The 18,433-nt window shown below is 39.0% G+C and overlaps 1 protein-coding gene across 1 annotated transcript in view; it reads left to right on the top strand.

Annotated features, from left to right (window-relative positions):
- LOC121952331 (replication protein A 70 kDa DNA-binding subunit-like) overlaps nt 1-18,020 on the top strand; it is a 45,795-nt gene extending 27,775 nt beyond the window's left edge. Inside the window, exons 14-17 of the mRNA XM_042498935.1 lie at nt 6,881-7,057; nt 7,229-7,336; nt 7,534-7,620; nt 17,268-18,020. Coding sequence (XP_042354869.1) covers nt 6,881-7,057; nt 7,229-7,336; nt 7,534-7,620; nt 17,268-17,369 — 474 coding nt within the window. The 3' untranslated portion in view covers nt 17,370-18,020. The remainder of the gene's footprint in view (nt 1-6,880; nt 7,058-7,228; nt 7,337-7,533; nt 7,621-17,267) is intronic.
- Nucleotides 18,021-18,433: the final 413 nt, after the last annotated feature.

The following is an 18,433-nucleotide window of genomic DNA, read 5'->3' as shown; positions in this document are numbered from 1 at the left end:
TGCTCGCCTTGGAGTCTGAGAACGGGATCTACAGTAGATCAGGTGAAAATGAATCCACAAAGTGTGTAACGACAAAAAACAAATATTGTTATTTGAGCTGCAGTTTTAGTTAGATCTCTAAGCCAGTTCCTTATGAAAACTTTGGCTGGAAGCAGATTGATATGTGAGTCAGAAAATCCTTCTCTCAGTCGGGCAGCTGGCTGCTGTTTGAAGACGAATGAAAGAAGCCTCTGCAGATGACGTAACATAAGCATAGCTACAGTACCAAAGAGTTTGATAGCAGAAAATGTTTCAGTGTTGCAAAACAAGCACTGTAAACACAGGGTTTTGGTGTCGGTGTGTGAGGATCAAACCCCTGTTTTGCACCAACGTTTTTGAAGTCACACAGGGACAAATCCATCATGTTGACAGACTTAGACGTCAAAAGCAGGACTAGCATTTTTTAGGCATATTTTACTTACTTGTGCTTACGCTTTCTGTAGCTACACTTATAGTATGAGCCACAGTTGAGTCCAACTCGATCCATTTTGGAATAAAAGTAGGAAATCACAAAGTTGACAGTAACATCAGGTATGCTAAAAACAACCCCTGCTACTAAACATTTGAGGATCATAGCTCATTGCAGTTAAATGGATTTTGGCCCCTTATTTAAAACTATCAGAGAAGATTTTCTGTGAACAGACATGGATTTAGTCAGTCTCATTTGAATATAAGCGTTTAACTAAACACAAATCCACAGTCAGTCTTCCATTCATTGTAAATAGAGCAGCTCTAGGCTGTGCCTTTCTATGACTTCATGGATTAGAGTCATGGTTCTCTTGTTTTAGCTGTGGGATGGAGATAGTGATGCTCACATATTAGGAGTGCTGGTTGAACTACCGTATGCTGTTGGAAGAGCATGTGAGAACTCCAAAATTGAACGTTGTGCCATTTTAAGAAGTGTCATTGCACACAATTATGTGATGCTTTCGACTAAAAGTAGACTGTAAGTGGTATGTGCCACTAATAAACTTTCTATCTAATTAATTAGGTTTATCGCCGAATGGTCTCCCTCATCCCTCGCGTTTAATTAGAAGCCACTTACGGGTAGCTTCAAGATCAATGTCGTTTCTAATGAAAATTTCTAATTATGTGTTGGAGTTTGAGGAAGCCTATAGGGCATAACATTACCAGAAGGGAAATAGCGCGGACCAAGAATGTGGGAGAGTGAGAGACGGGGAAGAAATCCAGGCGCTTAAACTTCATGTCATTTACAAACCTGTGTTTAAGGATGGAAGGGAACAAGGCCACAGGGAAAAAAGTTAACTCCAGACCGAGAGTTAAGTTACAAGGGTTGTTTAGAAATGGATACATGTAGGAAAAGGAAAAGAAAAGAAAAAGGCAAGAATGTGTAGACAATTTAAGCTCTGATTTTGTTCTCCTCTTTTTCCGTTTTTTCTTTTATTATTTTTTTTTTACCTTTCCTTATTCTCTTTGTCTTGTCCTCTTTTCTGTCTCTGCCCTGTGTACCCCCAACTGTTTCTGTAATTGAACGGCTTTAAGGAGGTTGTCTATCACCCACTCTGAGGCTGCTGCTCCAGTAATAATAATGGAGTCGGAATCATTAGCTTATACTTTGAAGGAATCTAATTTGTCATTCTACCTGTTTGCCTCTATGTATGTGCATGACTGTGGCTCTGTGCATGCGAGTGTGTGTGTGTTTGTGCGCGCGTGCTTGCATGTGTGTGTACACAAGCCATTTCTAATTAATGAAACTGTGTGTGTGTGTGTGTGTGTGTGTGTGTGTGTGTGTGTGTGTGTGTGTGTATTAGTGTGTGTGTGTTTGGGTTTTGGGACAAGCATTAAAGTTGGCATGTGCAGCCACGTCAATTATGTGAAGTAGATTTTCACTTGGTTGCCCTTCCACATACAAATTTTAATTGCATTTAGGTGCCAGAAGGTGACACAGGGATTTGGTGTGATAAGAATGAAAACTATTTTCAGACCATTTGGTGTGTGTGTGTGTGTGTGGTGTGTGGTGTGTGGTGTGTGTGTGTGTGTCTGAATCTTTAGGTGAGTCTGCGCACATATTTGTGTGTTTGTGTGTCTGTGAGCATTTTTTTGTGTGCAGTCTTAGTCATGCTGCTCTTCTAGGTTCTCCTCAGTGTGCTTAAGGTTAAGACTTTGCCCCAAGGCTTCTGTGTACACACTGGAATACAGAGGGAGACGCAGAAAAAAAAAACAGAGAAGAAGAAGGGCAGAGATGATGACAAATGCAGGGGAATTTATTTAGAGTTGTGATGGAAGCGCTGTGGTCCAGATCCTGCTGACCTCTGTCCTTGCATTCTCTGTAGCATCTGCCAACATCACAAGCCTTCAACAAGCCCCCAAAGAAATTGTCCTGTTCTTTTCTGCCTGCCACGTCCACCCTCCTACCACCTTCCCCACCCATCGCCTTCCCACCTCTTCAGCCTTCCAGCGCTCCAATCTGCCCAAGTCTGCAAAATGTGATGAGGCAGGCATGCGGGCGGAAACATGGGAGTGGAGTGTTGAGGGGAAGAGGGCTGTTGCTAACGGGAGAAATTCTCCTAATTAAAAAAAAAAAACCTTCTTAGTAAGTGTTTCGGAGGGGTTCTTGCTTTGTAGCATGGGTACTGAGTGGATGGATGGGTGGACAGATTATGACGATGTGAGTCAGTGTTAGCTGGCGGGAAGAAAGTGTCAGAGAGCTCTAAGTCTGACTGACAGTATCTGTAGAGGTCATGGGGACACAGGACAACATCAACCATCTCACAGGGGATTCAGAGAACACAATGGCCTTTCCACATTCAATGCTCCTACTGAAGACTTTACAGAAAGTGTGGGTTGTATAACGGAGCAATGCTCAGTCGGTGTGTGTGAATTTGGCCGGCGTCCTAGAGAGAGTCTTTGATAGACTCATTTAGGCCAACATTAGTAATGAGTCTGGCCCAGCTCTCGCTTGTAGTTGTTGTTAAGAATGCATTTTAAAGCATTTCATTTTAAATGCTGGCTGTAATTCCAACATCTTGTTCAAGGCCTGCTCTCCTGGTTGATGAAAGACCCTCTGGTAAAGCTAGGAATAAGGGTTTTTCTGTGGTTTCTTACACATGCATGTATATCATATTTATTGCTTTGTGCTTGTTTATATTAATGTGTGTGTGTTTGCATGCAGGAGTGTACACGTGCCTCTTCCCAATGAGACACAGTTCATCTGGTGTGTGCATTTTTTTATATTTATATTTATGGAAATCGAATGCTGTGCTTCTCAACAGGATGAGAGAATAGCCTTTTTTCCCCCAGAATTAGCATTTCTTTCCTTTTTAGCTGTTGATTTTACACAGTGTGAGTTCTGCCGCTTTAGGTGCTAATATCTGTTTAAATTACACCAACATCGCTGCATTTTAATTTGATTCTGTTTGACTGCGTACTCTTTAATTTCGAAAGAAGTTTAGACCATAGTGTCTGTATTGCAAATGTGTAAGTTTGGGTTTTTGCATATAACCTAGCATGTTAGTCGTGTGTGTGTGTGTGTGTGTGTGTGTGTGTGTGTACAGTAGCACAGTTTGTGTGTTAGAGAGGGAGAGAGGGATTCGTCTCATCCTGCATCTATTATGCATAGAACTCTCAAACTCCCTCTGCTCTCTTTTTAAACTGTTCCAAGATTGTTTGGAAGTCAAATAGAGATGTGTAAACAGCGTGCATCTACCAGCTGGACTGACTTGTTGGCGACAGTTTTACTGATGATGCCAAGTTTGATCTGAGTTTATTTTTATTTTATTTAATGTTTCTCTCTTCACCCTAAGCCGCTTATTTATTCGCATGACTTAAACTGTTGAAGGATGTCCTGCCTGTATTAGAAGGAGCACTTTTGCGTCTCTTACATATTTTTTTCTCACTTCAGTTCAATGGGCTTTGGTTTCCTGACATTTGTTATGTGATACAAAGTTGTTATTTAAAAATACCAATTATGATTATATAAGAAAATGCCAGAAGAATATGCATAACATTTAGTTGAGAAAAAAGAGCATCGACACAAAGGTTTGAGTGAATGTTTCGCTAACATTGCTGTTTGAGCTTTTTAAGATGACTGATATCAGAGTGTCGTCATGAAGCATTTCTGCACGCCTTCTATGCTGATGGTAGCATTATCTTGTTCACGGTATCTATCACCTGATGCTACATGATGGTCATGAGTGAATGGCCTGTGCAGCTACCATGTAGCCATGCATCACCTCATGTGGTGACAACACAATCTGGTTGCAACTGGAACTCATCCAACAGACAAAGCTTTGCAGTTACTGACAGTTTTTTTGCTGATTTTTCTTCACCCACTGGAAATGTGTTTTAGTTTATGGGCGGCGGGAGAGCCAACCCTTTGAGCTAATCTGCTGTTGTGCCCCAACAGAAAAGAGTTGAAAGCACAGCGTGTTTTCGTGAAATTGGTCACGGTACCAAACCACTGTTTCATGAGTTTGACTCTTGTACTGTGGACTAGTGATTACTCATTGTTTTCTTAAGGGCTGAGCCACCTGGCGTCTTGTTCATTTACTGAGATGCAGCCTCCTACATCACAAACACTTTGATGAGGGCTCTTATTCTGGTCCATTCACTCTATATCATTTTAACAACAACAGTTTTCATTGCTCAGACTTGTTTGTGAAATCACATCTGTTAATGTCATGGCATTTACAGATAGAAAGAGAGAATCGAATTCTTCAGGAGGACACAAATATTGGCACCTTGACCTACTGCATGTTACTTAATTTTTTATATAGGAAAATAAGTTTTAAAGTCTTGCCAGGTTCTAAGCAGAGTTGCTTTATTAAAAATGCCATTGTTTTAATGTAAACATTTCATACATTTAGTAAGTAGAATTTTTAAGCCAAGAATAATTATCTGTTGCGAGTGTATAAGTTGAGTAGTCACATGTGCATTTGGCTGCATAATTTACAGCATTTAATTCTCATGGCAGCACACATACAGCCTAAAATGAGAAGCTGTTTTATGTCTTAACAGGAATGTAGGCTTTAATTCTTCATGCAATTTATTTTTCACATTGACAATGCAACTGAAAATAATAACACAGTTTTACTCAAGTCTAAGACTCCAACAAAAATAATCAGATGAGTATGTGCATGAAATTTTAATGAATCAAGCAACTAAAAGATGGTCACAAAGACAGCTACAGTTATTTTCATGTTTTTAACATCTGCCAGCAACACAAGCTACCAACAGCACATTTAAAGGAAAAAGCTTCCAGTTAAACAGGAAAACTAGATCAGAGGCTGTCAATCTTTTTAAGCCAGGGACCCCTTACAAGACAGAGTATGCACCACAGACGCCCTGCTGTAAGCTTATGTCCTTTAAGATACTTTAATGTGGCCAACTTTTTAAAATGTTTACGGTCATAGTTATGTGGAAGAACACAAGAGAAATGTATTGGAAAGATTTCATGTAATAAAATTGTCTGCACCATTTACAGAATACCCACAGCACCTAACTGTACATAATTAAAGACACATAAAGAGGAAGCGACTCATTTTAAGTGGACTTTACACAGACACAGACACGTGTAAAGAGAAGAGCGAATTGAAGTGATTCACTCTTAGGCTGCGTTCCATTTACGTTGGAGTCAGGGTCAGAAGCTGGAAATGACGTCACACCCGGGTTCATCGTGTTTCATTACAAAAGGTTGGAAAAACCAAGATGTTGTTAGCAATACCAGTTCAAGCCATGTTAGCCATTGTAAGCCATACCAGTTGATAACAACACATTCCTCCGTGTTTTGTGCATACAGACACTGTAGCAACATGCCCATAGATAGGGGTTGGACAGGACTGTGTGTCTGACCATTTTAGTGAGATACATGTATGACAGAAGTGCTAATAAACAGTATATCACTACAGCTTTCACTACTGTCGATGTGCGGCACAGCCGTATTGCATTTTGAGGTTGGGGGTGGTAAGGTTCCTCCAAATTATTGGAAGTCTGACTTCAGGGGACATTCTAGTTGAATTTTCCAACTGGGAATTCGGAAATTCCAGCTTCCTAGTGCAAATGGAATGCACCATTAGAACAAACATAAGCTAAAAAAGTGGATTTAGATTATTTTAAATAACTTAAGATTTGTTAGATTAGAATTTAAACTATCAAATATTTGAGATAATGAATATTATTCATTGAACTATGTTCATTGTGCGGATCCTTGGGTGTCCCCGTGCCCTACTTTAAAAAAACATTGAACTAGATGATCCTGTACCCTGACCCTTCCTAAGTCATCGCTTCCTTCCTCCTGCAGCAGTTGCCCTGTATTTTGTCAGTCTACCACATTTAAGTCATTTGAATTCTGCTTTTGAGGACCAATGTTAATTAGCTGTATTTATACCACTAAAGCAGCTATACAGAGGCAGTATATGCGGCTACATTGTAGATATTTCACTGTTGCTGTTACAGTTGTTAAACGTCACAAAATGATACATTTATTGCATTGCTCTTGAAATATGTCTTGTCAGGATTTTGTTAAGGTGGCATGTAATTTGATGCGACAGCCACCTTCACATTCTCTGCAGGAGCAACCAGGTTTTACTAAGTGGAGAATAAAATGGACAAATTGCAGCACAAACATTTCCTTTTAGTAAATGATAGTGTTTGAGGTTCATTTGCTTTGGTAAATCTTTCCAGTGTGTTCCTTGATTTGCAGGTTAGATTTCTCCTCAGCGTAATATTCTCTAAAGGGCCAGCACCTGCAAATTAACTGCCGCCTCTTAGATGTTCAAATTGCAGCAGTTTGATGTGACTTGGTAGTTTTTTTTTATTGATCTCGCAGTTCTAACCCCATAATTGAATTTCTTCCTGTCCCATTTTTGTTCCCTCCACTCAGGCAGATTATTTCAGCTGCATAGCGACAGTGCTGTACATTCGCAAGGAGAGTAGTCTGTACCAGGCCTGTCCATCTTCAGACTGCAACAAGAAGGTCATCGATCAACAGAATGGATTGTACCGCTGCGAAAAGTGTAACCGAGAGTACTCCAGCTTCAAATACAGACTCCTGCTTTCTGTAAGTGCAAAGTGCATACAGTGCACATCATTACTGCTTGTTTTTTGTAACATGCAGTGCCACTGACTTTGAGGAATATTGAAACTTCTGCAGTCACACATGCACACACTGAAACGTACACACATGAATAATCTCTCGCCCCTTTATCATCTCTGTCTGTCTGACTCTCAGGCCAACTTGGCAGACTTTGGGGATAACCAGTGGGTGACATGCTTCCAGGAGACAGCTGAGGTCCTGTTAGGTCACAATGCAGAGACACTGGGACAGCTCAGAGAAACAGTGAGAGAAACAAACACACTGATATGCTGCCACACACTGTTGTCCTTAAACTTGTTTGTTCACATCTGAAAAGAAAATTGCCGTAACAATTTAACCTGAGGCTCTAAATGTAATGTAACAGACTACTTCCTGTAAAGCTCTGGCTCTGACTTTGCATTTACCTTGTCTTGTGTGTGTGTGTATTTTGCACTCCTTAGGATGAGGCTGCATTCGATGACGTCTTTCAGAAAACCAACTTCACAACTCACATTTTTCGAAACAGGGTCAAGCTGGAGACATACAACGTAAGTAGCTATAAACGAGAGCACAATAGAATTTGATACAATGCAATGCAATTTAGTTTCCTAGGAATAAAAGAGCAAAATGTAATGACGTACAATGGTGCTCATCATTGTCCTGCAAGCTGTGAGACATTTTTTAGCGATCTCTGCCTTGCAGGAATACTCGACCCTGATTGGTTAGTGCATGTCTGTCACAAACAGCTGTCTTATCGCTGCTCTGAACAAATACGCCAGCAGTACACTAATAATGGTTCTGGGAAAATGGGCTTTCAAAATAACCAGGATTGCAAACAAGTGCCATTGTTGTGGAAAAAAAAACAGTTAATTGACTCATTTAGGGTCAGTTTCACAATCAAACCAAAAAGTTGGACCAGCTACAGTATACAGATCTCAGCTGTGTGTGTGTGTGTGTGTGTGTGTGTGTGTGTCTGTGTCTGTGTGTTATAAAGCCGTTACTTTCATATGATGGTTACCACATTTCAGTCATGAAATTGTCAATGGAATTTGCATCAGTTAATATTTTTAAACCGCAACAGATACTGTTCATGGCAGACAAAAAAAACCTTCCTCTGTCAAGTTTTCCAGTGAAAAAGATGAGAGGGCAAAGCTGGCAGTGTTTATTGATGTTGTGCAGTGAAAACTGCTTATAGTGATCACTGTTAAAGCCCCGGTCCACCAAATCAACATCAAAGACCTAGTGGCAACAAAGCCGGACTGTTTTGTTACCTCACATCACCTTTCTCTTAGCCAAAAAAGGTACACTTTACGAAGACTACAGCCAACTGACAACCAGCATGTCCATTCTGTGCCTGCGCGAGAGGAATTACTGCTCCATACCAGAAGGTGGTGGCAGTCTGTGTTCATCATTCAGAGAGCAGAACCAAAAGACTGACGCTAGTTTGCAAGGTAGCATATTGACAACGCAACCCAGTGTTGAAAAATAAAAAGCATATTTACCGTGCGCTAGCAAGCAGTAACCAAATTCACAACCATTCCTAACCAAAAAGCTTAAAGGCGAAAAAAAATTTGTCCAAGGTCATTATTTTTCGATCCCAGTCCCTGTTGACTTTAGCCGTTTGATGTTCCCTCACTTGAGTTTCTCTTCTCGTGTGCTGAATTGGACAAAAATAGCTGACAATGGCTGACTAGTGCCAGCGATGTGGGACACAACAAAAACTAGGGTGAAACATGTTCAATGATGGCCCGGCATTGAATAACGGCTGACCATGGGCTTGGTGTGTCAGGGCCTTTACAGTGATCAACTGCTTATATGGATCAAAGAGTTTGGGACAGAGTCATTCCCAGTTCCTTTGGGTTTTTGACACACATAAACATGTGGTTCTTGTTGCATGCACATTTAAATAATTACAGGAAAAATAAAGTAATTTTATCTCAGTGAAAAGCAGTATCCTCAAAGCTTATGACTGCTAGTCAATGGCTGCCAGTGACAGAGACAGAAAACAAATGAACACTTGGAAAACATCTGTTGTTGAAGCTGCCCTCAGTAATACACGGTCATGTAGTGCCCACATAGTGAAACAGCTGTGCATTGTATTTTGAAACAGTCTATAAAATGTAGTAAATAGCAAAAATGTTCATTATATTACTTGAGATTTATGTAATAATTATGCAGGTGTCGTTCAGGTGCAAATATGCATAAGAAATAAAGAAAAATAAGAAAAGATCAGGTTTAATTATCCTTCACCTTTCGTGACGAACCTTGGCTTGGACAGACGTGATTGCTATAAGTGGTCTCCACTGTATTTTGATACAAAAAGTATTTACTGATCTGCAGCAACCTTAAGGGTGAGCTAGTTTGCAGGAAGAGGTGGAAATATATAGGTGAATAGTGCAAAGGTGCAGATGATCTTGCTTTAAAACTTCACAATGAATACTAAAAGTCAGCATTTTGTATGTGAAGCATCCCCTGGTGTTTAAGCGTGATACACTGAGGTGTGTTGTTTTAATTAATGGGCCGCATGCCATCCGTGAATTTGTAACAACCAGACTCGTCGTCAGTTATTATCTTCGGTTGAACTGCAGTCCCAAGCATGTAGAGCCACAAAACATGATGCACAAAACTTAGTATAATCACAACACACTGTCAGTCACACAACATGAATCCAAAATCATTTCAATTAGTATCACAGTGACAAGGGACTTGTTATGTAGCCATTGCACTTTGGATAACGGAAAACAAATACAGCTGTGGATTCATTTCTCTTAATTAGGCACTAATTAACATTTAGCTATTGTCTGTCTAAGCCTAATTAGCTTAATTATTCAGAGGCTAATTTGCTACTAGGGGCGCATACCGAGAGTCTGAGTGGAATGATTGAGATGTGGGATGAGCTCTGAATGGTCTGTGTCCTGACCTCAAAAAAACCTACAAGGAATGCTATGCAGAGTTCATAAACTGTTCCTCACAGTCTGGGAAATAATGACATACTAGCATAATGAAAACCTTTTCACTGAGGACATACACACAATCTTGGAAAAGTATAGCCATCCAGTCTTTACACAACCAAAGGCACACTCTCAGTAGCTGCTGTTTAATTTAACATATGGTGATATTTATAACAGTGAAGAGGAAAACTTCACTTCTGTGTCTATTTACAGTAAATCTCAGCACACCATCGCTACTTAACATTAAACAAGAAACAGCCTGAAGCTCCAGTTGCAGATGCTGGAGGCTGTAATTTTCATGACAACCCATAATACAGAAGTGTTGGTCAGAACAAAAAGCATACTGATGATTGTGATCCTATTTCAGCTTTACCAGGAGTGGAGTTCAAAATGGTGAATGACTTCAGAGCTCAATTACTGAAGTCATAGTTGGGGTACGAGCGTGAATGCTCTCTGTAGATCATCCTCTGAGAACTATGAATATTCACAGCAAAATTTGTGTCAATCAGGACACAAAGATGAGACAGAAAACAAATGAAAAAAAAAAGAAACTGAAAATAAGGAACATGTTAACAGTGTTATATTGGCTGTTTCAAGTAATCTCCATGCAATTGAGCAGCTTTCTCACATCCAAAATGACTGAATGATCACTTTGTTAGAAAGACAAATTTTTACACTTCTGTGCCACATGAGTTTGACATGACAACCCTTTAAAGAATTTGCACTTTTTATTGAAGTCTTTATTTTGAAGAGAACGCCTGTATTTGAGGAAGGGAGAGGCAGATACATTAGATTTGTAAAGTTTAACTTAAGTCATAAATTAATTTTATTAACACTGAGGTCTGTGAGGGAAAAATGTCATCACCAATATGTTTTAAATGAATATTCTTTGATTTAGCTTAAAAACACAAACACCAAATCCATTTGCATTTTAGCAGCTTGTGTCTTATTGTTTGTAACCAGTAGCCTACCGACAACATTATCTTCACTCCACCTGTTCAACTGACTTTAGCAGTTTAGATAAAAGACACCTGACTGTTCTGCTGTTGTTACGGACATGTGAACTAGCCACAGACGCTTGCCTCGTTTCTGGACTCACAGCGGTGTGCAGCTTCAGTTTACAGCATGCATTGTGCTGCTGCAAAATGAATGTAGGGGAAACACTGGATATTTATCATTACTTTTTGCAAGATCTTTTTGGCTTGGCCACCCTCTACCCCATACAGTTATACCATTGGTGGTTCTTTATAAACTTCCCTTTCACTCTCCAATTGTGTCTGCCACCAGGTTTGATGTCCAAAGAAAATGAAGGCTAGATTCAACATTCATTTATTTATTTATTATTTAATTTTCATATATATCTGCATAAAAAAGTAGAAATGCTGTTATCCCAGCCCACAGCAGTTCAACAGAAAATAACAAAATGTATATGTTAAAACAAATATGTATATCAAAAAAATCACCTTAAAAAAAGATTTTTATCATTTAAGCGTGATATTTGAGTGGTGTATGTACTCGACTTTGAATACTGAAAAGAATCTGTCTTTGCCACAGTGGCGCAAACAGTGATTCCACTTGAAAATACTAAGGAGAGAAAAGTTGGGAAGTTATTTGTTTAAACTTTAACAGCGATAGATAGAAATACACTTGTTATTTGATGAAACTTCACCTGTTAATCAGGCATCGAAGGTGAGGAGCAGAGGTGTGCAAAAAAGCAGATCAGGTGATGACATTGATAACATCATTACTAAAAGAAAATCACACCTCTAACCTTCCTGCACCTTTTAATTGTTTTGTTATTGTAGCACTGTAAAAAAAAATGCAAAAATAGATTGAAACCAAACAGAAATCATTTTAAACAGATCATTTCAGTGTGCCACAAAGCAGAGATAATGAGGTGTATATTCTCCACGAGGCTTATCAATGCATTCCGATTTTATTTTCAGTGGGTGTTAGTCAAAGTTTCCTGTTCTTATTTCAAAGCTTCTGATTTCAAACAGACGAGCACAAAGCAGAGAGTCTCTGATTCCCTTGCTCAGTGCGTCTTTCTACCTCAGCTTCAGTTCTTTACCATAGACTCTCGCGACACAAGACAAAAAAGATCAGACATCTACCACAGCCTTTTCATAAAAATAGAACAATGTAATGAAATGTCAGAGCTTAGCAAGATTAATGAAGTTACAAAATTTGTGCTTTGTCATTTTTTATAACAAGGATGCGCAGAGAAGGAACTGAGCTCAGGATAACATTTTAAAGTTGCTGCTTGTTCTCGCGCATATAAACTCAAATTTGAGTTATTTCAGGTCACAGCAAAGATGATAAACTAACATTTTTTTGAACAAGCACAATACACCCGGTATAGTTTTCCTCAGTCAATTATAAATATTAAAGCAGACAAATCTATTAATTGTTATGGAGTTGGTGCATCCAGTGGTGTAGAAGTCTTTGCTTCCTCAGTCAATTATCAGACTTAATTTTGCATTTTTTAGAAACTTTATTATCTGGAGGTAGTGGACTACACTTTATGACAGATTTGAAAAAGTAATCAACATTTTCATATAAATAGTTTCCTTCTCCATTAATGATATTGTAATGCAAGAGATGAAGCTATATTGATCTCCAGAAGGAAAATTCATGTTACAAGAAACGGTTTTAAAAGGTATGAAACAAATTTAAAAAATAAAAGAAATTAATTCATATTTACAAATTTTATGCATTATTCAAATAGGTGTGCAAATATATACAAGAATAAATTATCATACATAATATAAATGTAGTTTTAATTAAATTGGTATAATAGATAAAAGTACTGTGAAATATGCTGCAGTGTAATACAATGCATAACATACAGTATACCATCTGTCTGTCTGTAATTGGAAGGCAAGTGTTTATAGATGTCTCAAACAGCCACATTTAGTGACTGCGAGATGTGATAATTGTTTAAATATGGAAATAATGACGCACGTTTTCTGACAAGATCCTGAATGACACTCATGGTGTTGAACTCAGTTGTTCACACAAACAAAGACAGAAATAGTTAGGAAGCAAGAAGCTCTTGTTCCCTGCCTCTGCACACCTGGCCAGCCCTGCGTGACGTGAACTTGATTGTCATGTTTTTGGTTTTAGAAAGTTACAGAAACTGTTGGAAACAGCCATCCCCCAACTCAGGTATCAGAAAGGTGTGAAGGAGGAGGTTTCAGGCACTGTTCAACCATCCAACAAGCACATCTGTTGAGCAATACTGGTCTCTTATTAGTATAGTCCATGTGAGTCCAGAATTTTGGAGGTTGGAAATTTTTCACATATGATGTTTAACACCATGTGTCAAACAGGGGACTGTTTCTTTGTAGTAATTTTCCACACAGATAGTAATTGTTTTGTATATTTAAGCAACAGCAGCAATGTTTCGTTTAGATAGAATAGGTTATTGTAGCGTGAAAGGCCCTCTCATAGAATGTATATAAAGATAGACGATACATCTCTTCTTCCTCCCAATGTACAAAAATGAAGCCAAAATATCCCAAACGCAGCTAGTGCCATCTTAAACTGGGCTTACACTGGACGCAGAAGCGCCACGATATGTTAATTGCTGTGAAGCTGCTGCTCAGCAGTCACATGGCCCTTCACACCAGGAGCACATTTCTGCGCGCCAGTCAGCAGCGATTCTCCTTGTCTACTCCTTTCTAATCACACACTGAGCTCTGTCCCTGTCTCTCTGTCCGTGCTTGCTTGTGTGTCCGAGTGTGTGTGTGCGTTTTTGCGCCTGTCTTGTCTGTGTGTCTGCTCGACCCTTCCCTCTGTGTTTAGACACAGAGGGAGGGGTCCCTCCAAACTGACAAGCATTATGGAAGCACTGCATGCATATTTTGTCATTTATCATGGTCAGATGTTGTGTATATCACATGTAAAATATATTTTACGTCTATGACGTACAACGACTTTTTATAGCATCGAATAACTAATTGAAACCAATCAGATAAAGCAGGAAAAACGAGCATTTGAACAAACATCAGCATGATAACAAACACCTAAAACGACAGGAACCGTCTTTGGAAAAATGTATTTGATGTGTATTTTGACCTATTATTTTAGCCCATGTTCCATCCGCTATCATGGAGGAGGTGGGGTTTATGACCAACGCTGCAGACAACCACCAGGGGGCAATCGATCAAGATGCTTTGGCATCACTCTTGGGGAGCTGTCATGTCTTCTGTCTTTATTTTACAGTCTATGGGCTCAGTCAAGTTATCGCTGAAAGCACTCAAAAAAATCAAACCTTATACAGTATTTAAATAAAAGTCCATCTTGGCTGTCCGTCAAGTTTCATTAACGCAGAGCCCCACAGAGGCAGGATAGTGTGCAGTGAATCAAACACTTGAGATGGGCCCCTGCTACGCTACAGAAGTTCAGTGTAGCAGGGGCCCATCTCATCTCATCCCATATTGGTGTTAGTGGAATTCAGATGAAGATCAGGATTTACTGAGCACAGATGAGTGCATTTTTCACATAAACATCTTATTTGCATTTGTTTAATAGACCTTCCAAGATTATGGATGTGCTTAGAATTTAAAAAAAAATGTATCTGATTTCTAACTAATAACCCCAGTAGATGCAACAGATTGAGTCCCAGCCTTGGTTAGGCTTTGAGTCTTTTTCCGGCTGTGTGGTTGTTCCTCTTAGATCTGAAACAGTAATGCATGTAGAGGCATAAGCAGCACTTGTGTGTGAGTGCATCTGTCTGTCTGAAGTGAACAAATTACATTTTTTTTTCTAAATAAATACATAAATGACAGAGGGGACCTGTTTTTTCCTGTCTTATGATAACAGAAAGGCCAGTGGAAGTCCTACACGCACTAGACACACTCACTTAAAAATGATTAACAAACGGCACTCTGTGTAATCCATGTCAGTATCACATTCTGGTCTTTTCACCATCCCTGTGCATGTGGAAAAGAGGGCTCTTATATGGTTGAAGGAGGACACCTGTAGATAATCCACAGAAATATTCCAAGCAGCTGCCGTTCAAAGCCTTATGAATATAATAATTTACATAATTGGTTCTATTAGTTTCTTTTTTAACTCATATCTGACAGTGAGCACTTGTGACAGAGTGGGTGAACAAATTAACCAAAACATTTACAACACAGTAGCCTTTCAGGATACTTTTGATGAAGCTCACTGTGTTTGGTTTTTATTGAACCAGGGATGTTAATTGAACTTTACAGAAGGTATTTTGTGGCGCTTCATTGTCCTCAATGCTGTTTCTGTGTTTTATCTACCATTTGTAATGTAACACTAAGTGATGGTCCTACTTTAAAATTTGATAAAATAAACACAAAATTATGTAGCTTTAAAATATAAAGCATTAAAAAAAAAACAAAGAGCCTACAGCCACATAGGCGTTTGTTTAAGGTGTGCTTAGGTACAGCGATATCCTCTGGCTATACCATAACTCAAAATTTTGTCTGTTCCTGCAGAGGCTTTATCAGCATTGGACCGGTAGCCAACAGCTGAGTCTCATTTTATTTGTCTAGAAAATTTTTGCCTGATGATGGTCTAGATGAAAGTAGAGGGATCAACAAAGTCAGGATTCATCCTCCAGGGACCATGAATTACAGTCCTGTACACCATTTTATTGCAGTCCATGTTGAGCTAGTTCAGTCTGGACAGTAGAGCCACAACACTAGTACGTCTAGAAGCTGAGGGTACATTTGTAAATGTAATATAATTTTTATTCACATTGGTTTTGTTGTATTCAATAGAGCTACTTTATCTATTTTTTAGCAGGAATCCTCAGTTTGACATAATTTTATTGTTCAGCACAGCGCAGTATCTCATTAATTCGCCGTGGTAAGAACTGCATGTGTGTGAAGGTGTGTGTCTACACATCTTGTCAGTGTGCCAGCATCCAGAAGTCATGTTGTTTTAATTCCTCAGGGAAGAACACCACCTCACCCCACCATCTGAAATTGAGTCAGTGAATAGGGGTTGAATGTTAGGCCACTGAGTAATTGTTTTCTCCAGATGTGATTGGAATTATTAGACTGCGCACATTAAATTAACAAGCCTTTGTTCTCACAGTACCCAGTCCTTTGGAGGGACGTTATTTTTAAATAAGTTGTCACCTTTTGTCAAGTGGAACCTTTGTCTCCACGGCCCCCCGTATTGTTTAATTTCCCTGCTATCCTCAGGTAGATGCAAATTGAAAATACTAATAGAGGTGTTGAACCACATGTGAGATAATGGGCAAATGTTATATTTTATGATGCTGGTTATGCTATCTGAATTGCTAATTGATTAATCTATTGTTTTAGGATTAATCCAGATAATTGTGAGATTATAATGGAAATGAGCTTTTCATTATTGGATGATATATAATGTGGATTAAATCTTGCTGATGGTGACTGGTATGAGAAATTGTGAAGACTGGATAACACTGAATTGTGTGGCTTAGCTTTCTTATCCTAAATATACATTATGTATGATTGTGTGGCTTTATATTTGTCCTTTTAACCTTAAAATTCCAAAGTAATGTGTGAAATGGAAAATAAACACGCATTTTTATTGCTTTTTATCCTGTTAATAAACATGAACCACCATGCTTTTGGCAACTTTTAAAGACAGACCATTTCAACTTTTATACTCTTTTCCCCTTTGCTTACATTTACCATAGAGGTCTATATGTTTCGCAAGTCTTCAATCTGTATTTCTAAGACTCTAGTTGAACTCTCAATATACATCACCGTATGTAGATATAAATGGCTCATTCTAAGGTAACTAAAAAAAAAAAAAAACACAACGGTTCTCATTTTCAAGTTATTTTAGACAAATGAAAACATAGTTATGGATGTATTATACCATTTTTGCCAAAGGATTCCCCTTAATCCTACACACTGGACCTTTTACTGTGAAGCTACGCTCGAGCTAAATGATGGTTTAGTCTTGCCAATGGTCGTAGTAATGTAACACGCTTGTGCGCTTTCCAGGTGTACAGTCAAAATTACTGACTGTACAAGGGAGACATGGAAAGATAAAAACAAAAATGGCTCAAAAAAATGCTGACACAGCCTGAGCTGACTGAATGAGTCTGCCAAAAAGAACTTTATTTAAACTGTACACTGAATGTACTTTAACTGCTTTTTTAGCACAGATCTTACATCATACAGCTTTCTCATCCCTGTTTTGTGGAGAAATGTGTCTTTGCCGGATATTGCTGCACCTAACTCGAGATTTTCCCTCCTCAGGATGAGAGTCGATTGAAGGTAGCCGTAATGGAAATCCAGCCGGTGGACCACCGGGAATACAGCAGGAGACTCCTCAGTAACATCCGCAAATTGGCCGGCTGAACTTTGTCCCAGTCATCCAAGCGGCTGCCTGGTAATTTAACACGTCTTTCACTGGTCTCTGACTGGTGTCCGACTTTTTTCCACCAAGGAGATAACAGCATATCTGACTGAGGCAGCAGAGGGGCGGCCAGTGATTCATCTGATTAAATGGCAGCCAAACAAAAGACTGATATTTAGCCATTCACTTCTTTCAACAGGCTAATGATGAGACACACGAAACGTCATGGAGGTGACTTTTACCCTTTAATTTATGACATTTTAACAAAGAGCTTTGACTATTTGATTATACAAAACTATGTGTGAGGTGTGCTTTTAATATGTTTCATGTATGATACATGCTAAGATCAGTGTTCTCTCTTTTTTTATACAAGTGATTCATCTCTTTGGTTTCAAATCTGTGGTGGTGATACTCAGTGTTAGTTGAGTAAGACATAGATGAGTCAGATTTTATGTAATTTTCATTGTTTCGTTTTAAAGATGAAGGCATGGTAAAAGCGTGTGGGAGATTCACGTGTTGGCATTTGTTTCAGCTCTTTTACTGACACTGTCTGCTGCTTGTTAAAAATATTCTGAAGTGTTTGGTTTGCTTCTGAGCTTCCAAATAACATTTAAAAAAAGGAAAGCTTGATTAAAAGGATGTCAAGATAAAAACAGTGTCTCAGTCATTACGCCATCACTCACTCTTGACAAGTCTTAAAAAGCATTGATTTTACTTTGCTCAAATCCTACGTACCCACACATCTTTTGTATTTAACATGTAGAAATAATAAACAACATATTGCAGTTTAAAAGCAGGAAGCCCTAGAATCTGGAGGGATTTATTGACCATACAGGAGCAAATATTATCCTTGGTGACTGCACACAAACAAGCCAGCCAAGAACATACAATATATGATGACAGTAATATTTAACTGCCAAGCACGGCCTAGAAATTTAAGTAGGATTGTTGGGGGTTCAGTCCTTCTTTTGTGGAGGTTCAGTCAGCACCAGATCTGTAGCAAACACTGTCAGTACTGCTCGCTATGCAGCTCATCCTCTCATAATGGACAGTGTTGATATTTAAA

This window comes from Plectropomus leopardus, chromosome 13 (assembly GCF_008729295.1).
Source record: "Plectropomus leopardus isolate mb chromosome 13, YSFRI_Pleo_2.0, whole genome shotgun sequence".
Lineage (NCBI taxonomy): Eukaryota > Metazoa > Chordata > Actinopteri > Perciformes > Serranidae > Plectropomus > Plectropomus leopardus.
Note: the sequence above shows the minus strand (reverse complement) of the source record. Positions and strands in the feature narration are given on the sequence as shown.